Here is a 15,330-nt window from a genome sequence, read left to right on the forward strand (position 1 = left end):
GTCAAGCAAGACATAAAGCAGGAATACATAGGATAGCCAAAGGTGTTTGCTATAATTATGGAAGATGTCCAGTACAAAGTCCCAATTAAAGAAGTATTGAATGTCTAGTACCAAGTCCAACCTGAGGCATAGAAGATGAAGTCTTTTATACACTTCTGTTTGTGGAAGATACTATGCTATAATTGCATTAAACCCAGGAAAACATTGCAGAGACTCCTGAATAAAAGTAATATATAATCATTCAAGTTTCACCTGTTTTCAGATAAAGAAATCAAAGGTATCTATAGTCATAAGGGAAAAAAATGCTCTAAATTACTACTGATTAGATAAATGCAAATTAAGTAACTCTTAGGTACCACCTCACACCTATCAGATTAGCTAATCTGACAGAAAAAGAAAATGATAAATGTTGGAGAAGGTGTGGGAAAATAGAGACATGAATGCATTGTTGGTGGTGGTGTGAACTCTGGAGAGCAATTTGGAACTATGCCCAAAGAGCAATCACTTGGTGCATACTCTTTGATACAGCAATACCACTACTAGTTCTATATTCCAAAGAGATCATAAAAAAGGGGAAAAGACCCACATGTAGAAAAATATTTATAGCAGCTATTTTTGTGTGGCCAAGAATTAGAAATTGAGGGGATGCCCATCAATTGGGCAATGGCTGAAAAAGTTGTAGTATATAGATGTAATACAATACTATTGTGCTATAAGAAATGATGAGCAGGTGGATTTCAGAAAACCCTGAAAAGACTTACATGAACTGATGCTGAGTGAAGTGAGCAGAACCAGGAGAACATCATACACAGTAATAGTAACACTGTGCAATGATCAAGTGATTGACTTAGCTCTTCTCAGCAACACAATGATCTAAGACAATTCCAAAAGACTCATGATGGAAAATGCTGTCTACATCCAAAGAAAGAATTGATGGAGTTTAAATGCAAATCAAAGCACACTATTTTCATTTTCTTTATGGTTTTATTTTTCGTGTGTGTTTTACCCCCTTTGTTCTGTTTCTTCTTTCACAACATAAGTAATGTGGAAATATGTTTTATATGATTGCACATGTATAACCTATATCAGACTGCCTGCCATCTTGGGGGAGGGGAGGAAGGGGAGAGAGAAAAATTTGGAACTCAAAATTTTATAGAAAATTAATGTTGAAAATTGTCTTTACATGTAATTGGAAAGAAATAAAATACTATTTATATTTTAAAAAAACATATCAATAAAAGTTTTTCAAAGGCCAAAAAAAAAATGGACTAACTCTCCACATAAGAAAATCCAAGTAGATAAAGAATGTTACTATAAGAGTTAGATATGCAACCCACAAAACACTTCCATCAGTGCACATTCCTTGGATGAAACTGCAAATGAGCAATAATTTGGACCCAGAATTTACCAGCAGGAGGAATGGATTTGTTGAATGTGAATGCGCGCGTCTTGATACCCAGAAGAACAATGAGAGGTGGGAGGCAGGATGGAAGCAACTCCGTTTATTCAAGGCACAGCACAGCATTTTATCTCTTTGACTCATGGGAACATACCCCAATGTAACAGCGGACAAAGCAACAGAGTTTACATATCTTTGCCAATGGGCAACACCGAGAATTTTTCTCATACAAATACCAATCCAAGTATCAACAAGCACATCTCTCTGCAACGTTATCCTGGCTGTGTCCTTCTCCCGTGCTGTTCCCGTATAAACGCCATGTACTTCCTGTTCCCGGAATGTTCCAATACTTGATACATGTTTGTGCTAGAGCTAGCTGTGCTTGAGCTAGCAACATTGTTTAGCTGAGGACGAATCAACAAAGCACAAGTGTCTGAGTACACGGTTACTAAGGAAGTTAGGGACTTTCAGGTTGGAGGGCCCAACCAGACAATGGAGCCCACAAGCCAACACCCGAGAGGAGCTCACAGCTCATCAGTGAGGCTTAGCGAACTGTCTGTGGCCCTCTACATCCTTACAGACCCCTAACAGTTGAAACTACGCAACTCTTTTCAAGACTCCCTTAAAAAATGACCCTTTTAATACACATATCCTTCTGGTAGGGCAGCTAGGTGATACCCGAGTTCAAATCTGGCCCCAGACACTTACTAGCTGTGTGATTCTAGGCAAGTCACTTCATCCTGTTTGCCTCAGTTTCCTCATCTGTAACATGAGCTGGAGAAGGAAATGGCAAAACATTCCAATATTTCTGCCAAGAAAACCCCAAATGGGATCATGAAGAGTTGGACACGACTGAAAAACAACTGAACAACAATCCTTCCGGTGATGTTGTATGGCTAGGAATCATTAATTAGAACAGTCTCAGAGGAAATTAAGTTGAGGATCACCCAAAGAGAAATATATGAAAGGTTACATGCGACTATAACACATAACAACTGAAGAACTGTAAAGAAGAACCTATATAAAGCATGTCCTCAGAGAAATAAATGGTGTGTGTGGGGGGGGAAGATGGGCTGGTACAGTGAGAATGAGGGAAAGCAAAAGAACAGCTCACAGATTCCCCTGGTACTCATACAACATCAAGACATCTAAAAGGAATCCCAACATATTTGGTGGTACCCTGAAGCAAACTGACCAGAAGACATGGACAGGAGTCACAAGCCTGAGAAGATACAGATAGGTTACAATCTGCATCAGAGGCAGTATTCATGTGGATGAAATCACAGCTCCACTAAAGTCTAAAAGTAAATATAGTAGTGGTGGAGGCGGCCTTCCAAAATCCAGAGATCTTCTATGAAGAAATTAAATTGATTCTGTATCATTTTATAATTGATTCTAATCTGTAATTGATCCTGTTCTGTATTACTGCCCCATTTTTGATTGCTCAAGCCACATTTGTCTCTTTGCCTATAAGCTAAGTTCAGAAGTTCAGTTCTCCTGCTAATTACTTTTCTATACTTGCCTCAAGGAAATCTATTATCCTTGAGGGACACAGGTGGACACCAGGGAGTCTGGTTTAGCATCTTTACACCACCAAGCTATCTTCCAAGAATGTCTGGTTTGTTATCCAAAGAAGTCTGGTCCATTATCTCTAACCTTGCAGATGGGCTCAAACAATGAATATTTCTTAGTCACAGGAGGGGAGGAGATTGTTGCTAGCCCCTCATTCCCAATTTCCAAACAGTTATGTTGTCCCCACCCCCATGATGCTGTCTACTCTGTAACCCATCACACTGTCTTCCCCAACTACCCAACTCCATACTCCTCAAAACTTGGAGTCTTTGGTTATTGAGAGGGCATAGACCCAATTTATTGGTTTCTGCTAACTAATAAACTGATCACACTCAGAACGTTGTCTCTGCCTTAATTTTTTAATATAACAGCTAGACATCTGGCTCTGCCAAAAGCAGAGCATTAAATAATTTTTTGACTTCCTAAAATGATGACTGCATCACAACTAAGCATAGTAAGTACTTAACTCTTACAAGACTGACTACCAGGAATATCAATGAGGAAAATTATTCTGTCTTGGACTTAACTCTTACCAAAAAAAGAAGAACCAATTACTCAAATGAATCTGTCATCTCACTGATTTGGGAGTTTCCTCCAACAATGCAGATCATAGCCCATCCACGCCTACCCCTCTCCCGAACAAGTCTCATCCGTGTTCTCCTGAAAGTCAGCCTCAGAGGTCCACCCAATGTGTTAGAGTCCTTCCGTACATTTCCCCAGTACTGTGATGATTCCAGTTGAGCACCATGGCTGTACACCTGTCACCCCTCACTCTTACCATATAACTAGTCCATCTTCTCTGTTACACAGTTCCTGGATGACATCCTTAATACAAGTTTTTCTTCAGAGTTTCTCATTAATTATGTTTAAAAATTTTTATTCACATACTTTGTTTTCACATTGCTCAAGTTTCCTCCTCTACATCTCCTCCTGTTCAGAGAGCCATCACATATAGCAAAGAATATTTTTAAAAGGAAAAAGTAATAATGAAATCTCTGGGTGAAAGGGTACAGACATTTCAGTCACTTTATTTTGCAAAATCCAAAAGTGCTTTGCAAAACGGTTGCACCAACTCACAGCTCCATCAATGTGCATAGCCTATCTTTCTATAAGCCCTTCACATTGACTACTGTCATTTTCTGCCATCTTTTCCAATTTGCTGGGTCTGAGGTGAAATCTTAGAGTTGTTTTCATGTGCATTCTCTTACTGTGATTTGGAGCAGTGTCTCATACGGTTCTTGACAGATTGTAATTCTTCTTTTGAGAATTATTTGTTCACATCCTTTGACCACCTATCTAACAGGGAATAGTTTTTGATCATTCATATATATATATATGTATATATGTATATATGTATATATATATATATATGTATATATGTATATATGTATATAGTATGTGTGTGTGTATGCTGTCATATATCTGCAATAACAACTCTTGAGAAATTTTATACTAGCCCCAAGCTTCCCATAACAGCAAAGATCCGTGTTTTTAATACAAACATTTTGCAGATATTGCGCTATGGTAGAAGGCCTGCTATATCACTGCCTCTGAAAAATCAAGGACAAGCAATACACAGAGGGCAGTAGAAAGGCACACAGTAAGGTATGGGCGGGCTGCAACATATAATCAACAAAGGGAAAGAGGCAATTACAAAAGATAAACTAGATGACTCTGATTACATGAAATTGAAAAGCTTCTTTAAGAACCTACTGAACTCAAGAGCAGCTAGGTGGCCCACTGGATAGAGCACCGGCCTTGAAGTCAGAAGGACCTGAGTTCAAATGTGGCCTCAAACCAAACACTTGACACTTACTAGCTGTGTGACCTTGGGCAAGTCACTTAACCCCAACTGCCTAAAAACAAAAACAAAAACAAAAAAAGAACCTACTGAAATCATAATGAGACATGACTAATAGGCCTGTTGCTGAGACCCAGACTGAGGTCAGGAACTTGCAGAGCTCAGGCCAGGGGTGGTGTGTGTGGGGCGGGGGGGAAGGGGTTGAAAGGGAGATGTGCGTGGGAATTGGAATAGATTTTGCCCTGGATTAGACCACTTTTGGAGCACTGAATGCCATAGCCTGAGAATACACAACATTCAATATTCCAGGAAAGCAGCCCAAACATTCCCTTTAGAAATACACAGAACCTGGCCCTAACAAAGTCTAAAGTCAAGAAGTAGGCTGGAAGAATGAGCAAAAAAAAAAAAAAGAATCCCAATATAATGGGCTATAATGGTGACAGAGATGCTCAAGATACAAATCCAAAAGAATAGAAAAACCCAAAAACTTCTACATGCAGAGCCTCAAAGTAAAACATAGCATGGGCACAAATTCAACTTCAATCCTAGAAGAGATGCCACAAAAGTTTAAAATGTTTTTATAAATGATTTGAGAACACTAGAGGACAAAAATTGGGGAAAAATGAGAGTGTAGAGAAAAAAAAGGATTGGAAAGGGAATTAGCAGCTTGGCACAAGAGGCGTAATATCTTACTCAAGAAAAAAACTCCCTAAAAATTAGAATGTACTAAGTAGAAGCTAAAATTCCTTATACAACAAGAAATAGTAAAACAAAGTTAAAAGAGGACAAAAATAAAAGAAAATGTAAGGTATTTCACAGCCAAAACAACTGACCTTAAAAACTAATCAAGGAGAGATAACTAAAGAATCATTGGACTACCTCAAAGCCATGACTACCCCCCCAAAAAAAGTCTAGATATTACATTTCAAGATATCATAAAAGAAAATGATCCATATCTCTTGGAACCAGAGGGCAAAGTGGAAATAGAAAGAATCCACTGGTCACCTCCTAAAAGAAACCTTAAAATAAAAACTCCTAGGAACTGTAGAGCCAAAGTTTAGAGCTTTCAGGTCAGAGAAAAAATACTGCAAATAGCCTGAAAGAAAGAATTCTGGTACTGGGGAGACACAGGTTCACACACAGTTTAGCTGCTACCACTATAATGGAAAACAGAGCTTGGAATATGATATTCTAAAAGGCAAAGGATATGGGCTTACAGTCAAGAATAACTTACCCAGCAAAACTGAGTACAATCAAACAAGGAGAAAAAAATCGATCTTTGATGGAATAGAGAACTTCCAAGCATTCCTGACAAAAAGACCGGAGTTACATAGAAACTGTGAAGTATGAACACAGGAATTAAGAAACAAATCAAAAGGCAAACATGAATGCTTTTGGGACAACTTTGCTTAGCTGAGTATCTTGCCAGGCTTTCTTTTTTCTAATGTAAATAGTATTTTTCCCCCCAATTACATGTAAAGACAACTCTCAACATTTTTATAACATTTTGAGTTGCAAATTTTTTTCCTTCCCCTCCCCCAAGACAGCAAGCAATCTGATATAAATTATACATGTGCAATCATGTAAAATATATTTCTGTATTAGTCATGTTGTGAAAAAAGAAACAGAACAAAGGGAAACAAACACACAAAAAACAAAGTGAAAATAGTATGCTTCGATCTGCATCTTTTGGAATTGCCTTGGATCACTGTACTGCTGAGAAGTGCCAAGTCAATCATAATTATTACCACACAACATTACTGTTACTCTGTACAACGTTCTCGTGGTTCTCCTCACTTCACTCAGCATCAGTTCATATTAGTCTTTTCAGGTTTTTTTGAAACCTGGCCAGGGTTTCTCTAAAATATGTTTTAGCCTCTACTACTTCTCTCTTCTTTGTGCAATGATATTGTTTATAATCATCCTTCTTTGTAAGATTTACAGACAAGTTCATTGTCTAAACCAGCATTACCTTTGGCAGACAACTCTTTGTATTTGGCAAGTAAAGCAAACATTTGCAGACTAAGGTACTTTCTAAGCTCTTTTGGCCTCCTTGTTGTACTATTTATTCAATTTCTCAATGAAATAATTTTAATTGGTGTCAGTGTCACTTGTACCTTCAATTTCCTGTTTTATATTCTCAATGGTTTGTTCAAATAATTCAGGGTTAAATGTTAATTGACTGCCATATCCTTCTCTCATTATTATTCTATCTTTTGGTTATTATAAATTATGATCTTAGCTCTGATAAATCAATGGTCTGTATTAGTTGGCTGAGACAGCTAATAAATTCCCTTAATAAAAAGATTTGTTCGATGAAGTTTAGATTCAGTTAAAGGGCCACACTTGAGAACCTAGAGAGCCACATTGACTTTGAGGCCATAGATTCCCCACCCCTGATAGAGAGCCTTCTGTATAACCTACAAATCTGTGGTCCCTCTCATTTGTTTCTCCTGGACCATATTTTCTCATATATTTCTCCCTCCTTACTTTTTCCTACATTTACAATGAAATCATTAAATATCAGAGTGTATTTTAACTTGATTTGGAAATTCTTATCAAGTTTTTCCTATAATTCTCCTGCCCTTCATTCTCAGGAAATGTTTGTGTATAAGCTATAAATATTTCTATGATTTTTTTTTGCAAATATTTATAATTATTACTGCAATACATGATGATCAAATATCTTATGAATTTATATTTCTTGTAGCTCTTGGGTATACAATAAAGCCTACTGCCAACAGCTCTTTTCTTTGTCTTTGCAAATAGTACCTATAAGCAGATCATTCCACTTATCTGTTCTTTCCTTCTTCTGGTTTTGTCTAATATGATTCAGCTCCTCTAGTAATATGTCTTTTCATTAGTCACTGGACATGAATCTCATATTTATGGTATCAACATTTAAATTAACGATTGTTGATGGTCTAAAAACTATGTGATTCTTAGCACCCTCTGTCCTTACCAGTGAAGTAAAAAGGACGGAAAACTTGGGGGAAAGTAACCACTCCATCACAATTTGCTATAGAAGAGGAGAGGAAATCTACAAATATCCAAACACAATCTCTAGATTTAGGGAGAGGAAATCTCAAAAAATATTAAGAAAGGATAGGCAGAATCCCAATTAAAATTTTACAAGGTAAGTCAGCAGAAGAGAGATGGGATGCTCTTAACAATTAAATTCTGGAGGCACAAAGGAAAATAAAGAAGATAATGCAGGAATTGACTAAAGAAATCAATGTGGATATAAAGAGAACTCATCAACAAACTTGGATTAAAAAAAAAACCCAACAACCATAGAGAAGATGAAAGCAAGAGTACGGAACTAAGCATAAGTAGAACACAGTCCAATTAAGAATAGTGTCAGCAGTACTAAATGCTTCCAAAAAGCTGAGGCTGGTGAGGTACGCCAAAGATAAGTGAAAGGACTTTTTTTTTCTTTAAAGCTACAGTAGGAAAAGGAAAGGGATGGATGGCACAATGATAGTAGAGACACTCAATTCTTAACAAGATACTAGGCCCAGACAAACTACATTTTCTAACATTGAAAGAATTGGTGTATGTGATTATACCTAGCGATGACCTTTGGAAGGTCACTGGTGCTTGGATGTTAGAGATGTTAAAGGACAAAAGTTGTTTTTGTTTTCAAAAGAAAGGAGTAGAGATTGTAAACTACAGGCCAATAAGCCTGACTTTAATTTCTAGCCAAATTAAAAAACGCATTATTAAAGGAATTGTTAATAAACATCTAGAAAAGGAGAAAGTGATGACAAAGAACCGGTATGGCTTCATAAAGGGCATGCCTACACCATATACCACAGTAAATTCGAAATGTATATGTGACCTTAATATTAAAGGTCATACATAAAAAAGTTAGAAAAGAATCAGATTAGGAACCTTTCACCACTCTAAGGGGTGAATTCTTAATCAAACAAGGGATAAAGGCAACCACAAAGGGCAAAATAAGTAATTTCGATTGTGTAAAATTGTAAGGTTTTTGTATGAATGAGGTTTTGAAAGGTTTGAAATTGAAAGGTTTTTGTGTAAACAAAATTAAATCAACTAGGAGAAGGAAGCAACTGATTGGGAAAAATCTCTCCATCAAATATCTCTGATTAGGAATTGAACATCAATTCAAGATATAAAGGTAAGTAATAGAAACGTGTAAGTATGACAAGGGTCTCACATTTACAGTACCAACAGTCAAATTACAGACTGTTGATGGTCTAAAGGCACACTCTATCCTTATCACTGAAGTAAAAGGGATAGAAATTTTGAACAGAAATAACCACTCAATCTTGTAATTTGTTATAAAAGAGGAGAGATAATTTGTAAAATCAGCTAATTATATGGAGAGGTAATCTGTATAATCAGTAATTGGATAATCAGCTATAGACCTTAGATCTTGGGAGAGCCATTCCTCCAATAAAAATGATCAAAGAATATTAACAAATAGATCTCAAAAGAAGAATCAAAAACTATTAACAACCAATGTTCCAAATCACCAATAAAAGAATGTAAATCAAAATAATTCCGCAGTTTCATATTACATCCAGTGCCTCAGATGACAAAAGATGGGAATAGTCAATGCTGGAGGATTTATGCAAGATAGGCACACTAATACATTGTTAATGGAACTGTAAATTGTTTCAACCATTCTGGAAAGCAATTTCAAATTACACTAAGAAAATGACTAAATTATCCATAACCTCTGACCCAGAGATTCTGCTGTTACACAACAGTCACATACCCCAAAGAGATTAAGGATAAAAATAAAGCTCCCACATTTTACTCCCCATTTTTGTGGAAATAAACAAAATAGATGTCCACGGATTGAAAAATGAGTGAGCAAGTTATAGTATGTAATGGAATATCACTGTGGGGAAGAAATGATGAATATGATGAATACAGAGAAGAACGGGAAGACTTACATGAAACAAAGTTCAGTAACCAGAACTAGGAAAACAATATACACAATGACTACAACAATGTAAATGGCAACAACAACAAAACAATTTCAAGTGAATGTTGTAAAATCATACTGGCCAAGCTTAGCCCCAAAGAAGAGATGCAAGAATGTACTTCCCTCCTTTTTTTATAGAGGCTGGATATGGGTGTGGAACCCTACATATAATGTTGGACTTGAAGTCTTAGTTTTGCTAAAGTAGTTGTCTTTCCCTTTTCTCTATTCTTCATTTTAAAGGATGACTCTCTGGGAGGGAGAGAGAGAAAGACTATATTAGAAAATGTAGGTGATGTTAAAAACAAAAGATATCAGAGAGAAAGCAAGAAAGGGAAGGTCTCCAGCATGTTGAAATGAGCTCCTGGGGAGAAATTAGGAGGGATCCCAGATAAGAGTCACAGCACAAGATGAGCAGGCCTGAATGGGCTGCAATCACAGAATCACAAGAGATGGAAGAGACCTTAAGTCATTTAATTCAACTCCTCATTTTACAGATGAGAAAACTGAACCCAGAGATTAAGGAATTTTCCAGAGGTCACAAAGTGAAATGTCAGAGGTGGAATTTGAACCCAGGTGACTTATAAAGTCACTGGATCATACATCTAAAGCTGGAAGGAACCTCAGAAATCATCTGATTTCCCTACATTTTATAGCTGAAAAAACTGAGACTCAGAGAGATAATGTGTAAAGCGGAACACCAGGGTTTGACTCAAGTTCGTAACCAACTTTGGCCTACTCTCGTTCACACCTTGACCGCGTCTTGCTTCTGCTGTTATAATAACATGCTCCACTGGCCTTCTTAGCTCCAGCCTACTTTGTCCGATACCTCTATCCTTCTGAGTTTACAAAGAACATTCCTAAGGTAGGGTATATCAGTGACTTATTGCCAATATGCGAGATACCTGCTCTTTACAGGTGGCAGTCTCCACTTACAATCCATTTACAGAAACAAAACTTACATCATTCATCCTGTCCACAGTGGTGCTGATAAGATACAGTGTATTGATGCTGATGGTCCGCACACTGTCACTAGCTAAGAAGTCTTCATTTTCTGGAAACTGCTTCTTAAGCTATTGCAAGAAAGGAAGAGAATATAAGAAAACAGGAGTGTGATTGCCCAGCATTACCCTATGCTTTCCCACACTGCTGGCCAATAGGAGGTCCATCTCACCAACCTGCTCCTTCCCTCAACTTTCCCATTTATTTTTGGGCTCAATACACAGAATTATCTTTGACTCTTTCCTCTCTCTTTCATAACCATCAGTTGCCAACAAGAACTACTGATTTTACTTTCACAATAAGAGACCTGAGTAATTAAGGCAGTTCATTTGAATGATAAAGCCCCCACAGCATTGCTCCTGTATGACACAACCCATATAAAACCCCATATTCACATGGGTGACCATGTCACCCACACTCAATAAACTCCTGTGACTCTCTATTGCCTACAGCATCAAATACAAAGTCCTGTCCCATTCAAAGTCCTTATAACCTAGTCCCCTCCTATCTTTCCAGTCTTGTTATACCTTACTTACTCCCCTATCTAGTGACACTGGCCCCCTTGTTGTTCTACAAACTCAATACTCCACAATCTCTCAGCTCTGGGCATCCTCTGTCTCCCATGCTTGGAATGCTCTCCCACTTTACTTCTGCCTTCTGGCTTCCCTAGCTTCCTTTAAGCTTCATCTAAAATCCTTTCTTTCACAGGAAGCCTCTTCTAATCCCTCTAAATTCTAGCGCCCTCCTATTTATCCTTGATATAGCTTGCTTTCTATATGTTTGTTCATTGTCTCTCCTTTTAGATTGTCAGCTACTTGAGGGCAGGGACTGTCCTTTACCTCTTTTTTGTATCCCTGCACTTAGCATAGAGTCTGGAACATAGTAAGCACTTAATTGATGTTTACTGACTGACTAAAAATGTCTGGTTGCAACCTCTTTGTCAGTGCCAACCACGGAACCTGGGCAGAACACACTGCACACGCTGGCTACTTAGTCACTAGCAATAAATCTTCTTCCTCATGTTTGCTGGAGAGGGTCTCTCACAGCTATTTCCTCCTTTCTGAGTGACCATGAAGGACATTTCTGATCTGGATCTAGTGGAATTCCATTTCCACACCTGAAGGCCCACAAAGATGAAGCAATTTACATAAAGTAAAGACAGCTTATCAAAAACAACTCTAAAACCTGACTTCTAGATCTGCACTCAAAAAATATCACTGCCAGACTCAACTCCAGGAATCTGCCATTTTGTATGCAAAACGAATAATTTCACAAATATTCCAATGTCTATTTAAACTACATTCTGATGTTTTAACAGGACTCAAAAAGCAGGGCAAACATATGTGGGCAGAAGGAAGGGAGGAACATGGAGAGAAGACTATCTCTAGATTTTAAGAAAGATTCTGCCAGAGCGACAAATATCTGTTGACCTTGTATTTAACAAGTTTGCTTAGTTGTGCGTATATTTATGTGTATTAGCTTCATATTTATGTTATATATATATATATATATATATATATATATATATATTTTTATATGTCTTCCTCATTAGAATATAAGCTCTGCAAGAAGGGATTGTTTCACTCTTTGTAGTGGTATTTCCATTACCTGGCATTCACAAGGTGCTTAGTAAATACTTGTTGATTGATGAATAGAGAGGGATTAGCTAATAGGTACCTTTGAAAATTCAATGGTAAAAATGCTCAAGAAACCAGAAAGTTTCTCCATGCCAGGGAATACTGACCAGAAGGGTAAGTATTCAGAATAGGCATTATCAGAATCTTCTCCAGTAAGTAGACAATGAACCAGAACAGAGAAACATAAGGCCAGAGTTGAGGATAATCCCTGACAGAGTCCTTGGGTAAGAACAGAGCTTAATAACAGTTAAGCTGAGCAATACAAGGGGACTTAAACAACAGCTTGGAGCATGATTTTTTATTTTAACCTTGCCACACTAAGTAGCACTTTGTTTTTACACGGAGATGAGTGTTTATTCACTATGCATATACTATTTAATAAAAATGTTTTTATTTTTAAAAAGAATTTACAGAGTGGAATATGCATGTTTTGTCCCTTATTTTTTCATGTATGCCACCAAGAACCACTAGACTACTACTCATAGTGGAAGACTCCAGTCTTCAAGAACTTAGCCTCATACACCATCTGTTGCCTTCATTCCTACTCACGTGCTGCTGAATGAAGATGGGTAAAATCATTCAATTGTTCTGACTGGGTCCACTACAAATTTATGTCACACAACCTCTACTGGGCAAACCTTTTTATCCCTCCTCAAGTCTGCCATGAGTCTTCCTCCCTCCATTCTCAGATGAGAAACTTGTCTCATATTTTACAGAAAAGACTACGGCCATTCACTATGAGTTTCCTCTTCTCCCTTCTTCCTCACTTCCTATCACTCAGATGCCTTCTGCCATCTTTTCCTCCTTCACCCTCGTTTCACCTGATAGGGTAGGCTTATGCTCTACCAAGGCTAACCCCTCAACTTGTTCAAGTGATCCCATTCTCTCCCTTCTCTTCCAACATAATACCCCCTCTGTCATCCCCACTCTTTCTCTTACTTTCTATTTCCCTCTTTACTGGCTGCTCCCCTACTGACTACAAACATGCCCATGTCTCCCTTACCCTGCAAAAAAACCCAAAACCCTTCTTGATCCTTCCATCCCTGCTAACATTCTATATCTCTTCTGCCCTTTGTAGCTAAACTCAAAACGGCCATCTACAATAAGTGCCACTACTTTCTCTCGTCACTCTCTTCCTAACCCTTAATCTGGCTTCCAACCTCCTCATGCCAATGGAACTGCTCTTTCCAAAGTTACCAATGATCTCTTAGGTGCCAAATCCAATGGCCTTTTCTCAATCTTCATTCTCTCTGACCTCTCTGCAACCTCTGACATTGTTACTCACTCTCTTTCTTGACACTCTCTTCTCTCTAGGTTTTCAGGATATCCCTCTCTCCTGGTTCTCCTCCTACCTATCTTGACTGCTCCTCTTCCAGATCATGCCTTCTAACTGTAGATGTCTCTTGGGGTTCTGTCCTGGGCCCTCTTCTCTTCTCCCTCTATACTACTTCACTTGATCTCATCAGCTCCCATGGATTTAATTACCATCTCTATGTTGATGATTCATAAATCCACCTTTCCTGCCTGAACCTCTCTGCTGACCTCCAATCTCACTTCTTCAACTGCCTTTCAGACATCTTGAACTGGATGTCCAATGGGCATCTAAAACTAACCCCCTCTACTACTGTAGAGGGTAACACTATCCTCCAAGTCCTTCAGGCTCACAACCTAGGAGTCATACTGGATTCCTCATTATCTCTCACCTGCCACACCCCACCCCAAACATCCAACCTGTTTCCAAAGCCCACTGATTTCACCTTTGCAACATCTCTCAAATATGTCCCCTTTCCTTCTCTGAAACTGCCACCACTCTAGTGCACCACCTTGTGCTTTGATTACTGCAATAACCTGCTGATGAGTCCACCTGCCTCAAGTCTCTCTGCACTCTAATCCATCTACTACCATTCAGCCCTAAACTAATTTTCCTAAAACAAAAGTCTGATCACATCACCTCTCTACTCAGTGACTCCATACTGCCTTTAGGAGCAAATAAAAATGCTCTGTTTGGCATTCAAAGCCATGCATAATCTAACTATCTCCTACCTTTAGTTTTCTTATACCTTACTCCCCAACACGTACTCTTCAATTCAGTGACATTGGCCTCCTGGTTGTTCAACAACAGGAGGACGTGCCATCTTTTAACTCTGGGCATTCTCAATGGATGTTCCTCATGTTTGGAACGCTCTCCCTCCTCCTCTCTGACTACTGACTTCCCTAGCTTCCTTTAAATCCCAATTAAAATCCCACCTCCTATAAGAAGTCTTCCCCAACCCCTCTCAATTCCAGTGTCTTCCCTGTGTTAATTATTTTCCATTTATTCTGTACATAGCTTATTTTGTATGTATTTATTTGTATATTATCTCCCCCGTTAGGCTGTAAGCTCCTTGAGGACAGAGGCTGTCTTCTGTCTCTTTTCACATCCCCAGAGCTTAGCACGATGCCTGGCACAGAGTAGGCTCTTCATAAATGCTGAATTACTGATTGATATACCCTACCATAATTCAGAACCAGGTCATTAATAATATGAACTATGGTCAGAATACAATGTGGTAGGATATAAATAGTTAAGAGGTCAAGATTCATTGGGACCTTTCTTCTTTATAACCTGATTATGCTAAAAACAGAACAAAAGAAAAAAAAACAAAAAACAACCCAAATCATAATCTTTGATCTCTCTACAAGTCTGCTCCCTATCTGCCTGTGCCTAATGTTAATTATACCCAAGTGAAATTAGAGCCAAGTGTTTTGTGCCAGATTACTTTCTTGGTTATTCCAGGTTGCAGACCCTTGTTTACAACCCAGAGGAAGTTAAGTTCCCCCCTTACCACTGGTTCTGGTGGCAGGGCACATTGTCGAAGGATATACTCTATCATCATCTCACCCCCAGGCTGCTCCAGATAACCATGGTGGGCCATTGCACTGATTACCTGCACCACAGCCCTCTTTACCTATTCAGGAGAAA

General features: G+C 38.3%; 1 protein-coding gene across 5 annotated transcripts in view; it reads right to left on the reverse strand.

The window, feature by feature from the left end:
* MROH1 (maestro heat like repeat family member 1) overlaps window positions 1–15,330 on the reverse strand; it is a 197,445-nt gene that overhangs the window by 89,199 nt on the left and 92,916 nt on the right. For all 5 annotated transcript variants that reach the window (XM_078153842.1, XM_020995209.1, XM_020995206.1 and 2 more), the window contains 2 exons: window positions 15,194–15,316; window positions 10,692–10,802 (listed from right to left, as the gene is read on the reverse strand). In XM_078153842.1, coding sequence (XP_078009968.1) covers window positions 10,692–10,802; window positions 15,194–15,316 — 234 coding nt within the window. The remainder of the gene's footprint in view (window positions 1–10,691; window positions 10,803–15,193; window positions 15,317–15,330) is intronic.

The sequence above is a fragment of the Phascolarctos cinereus genome, unplaced genomic scaffold, assembly GCF_003287225.1.
Source record: "Phascolarctos cinereus isolate Bilbo 61053 unplaced genomic scaffold, phaCin_HiC Scaffold_4;HRSCAF=312, whole genome shotgun sequence".
NCBI classification, from domain to species: Eukaryota; Metazoa; Chordata; class Mammalia; order Diprotodontia; family Phascolarctidae; genus Phascolarctos; species Phascolarctos cinereus.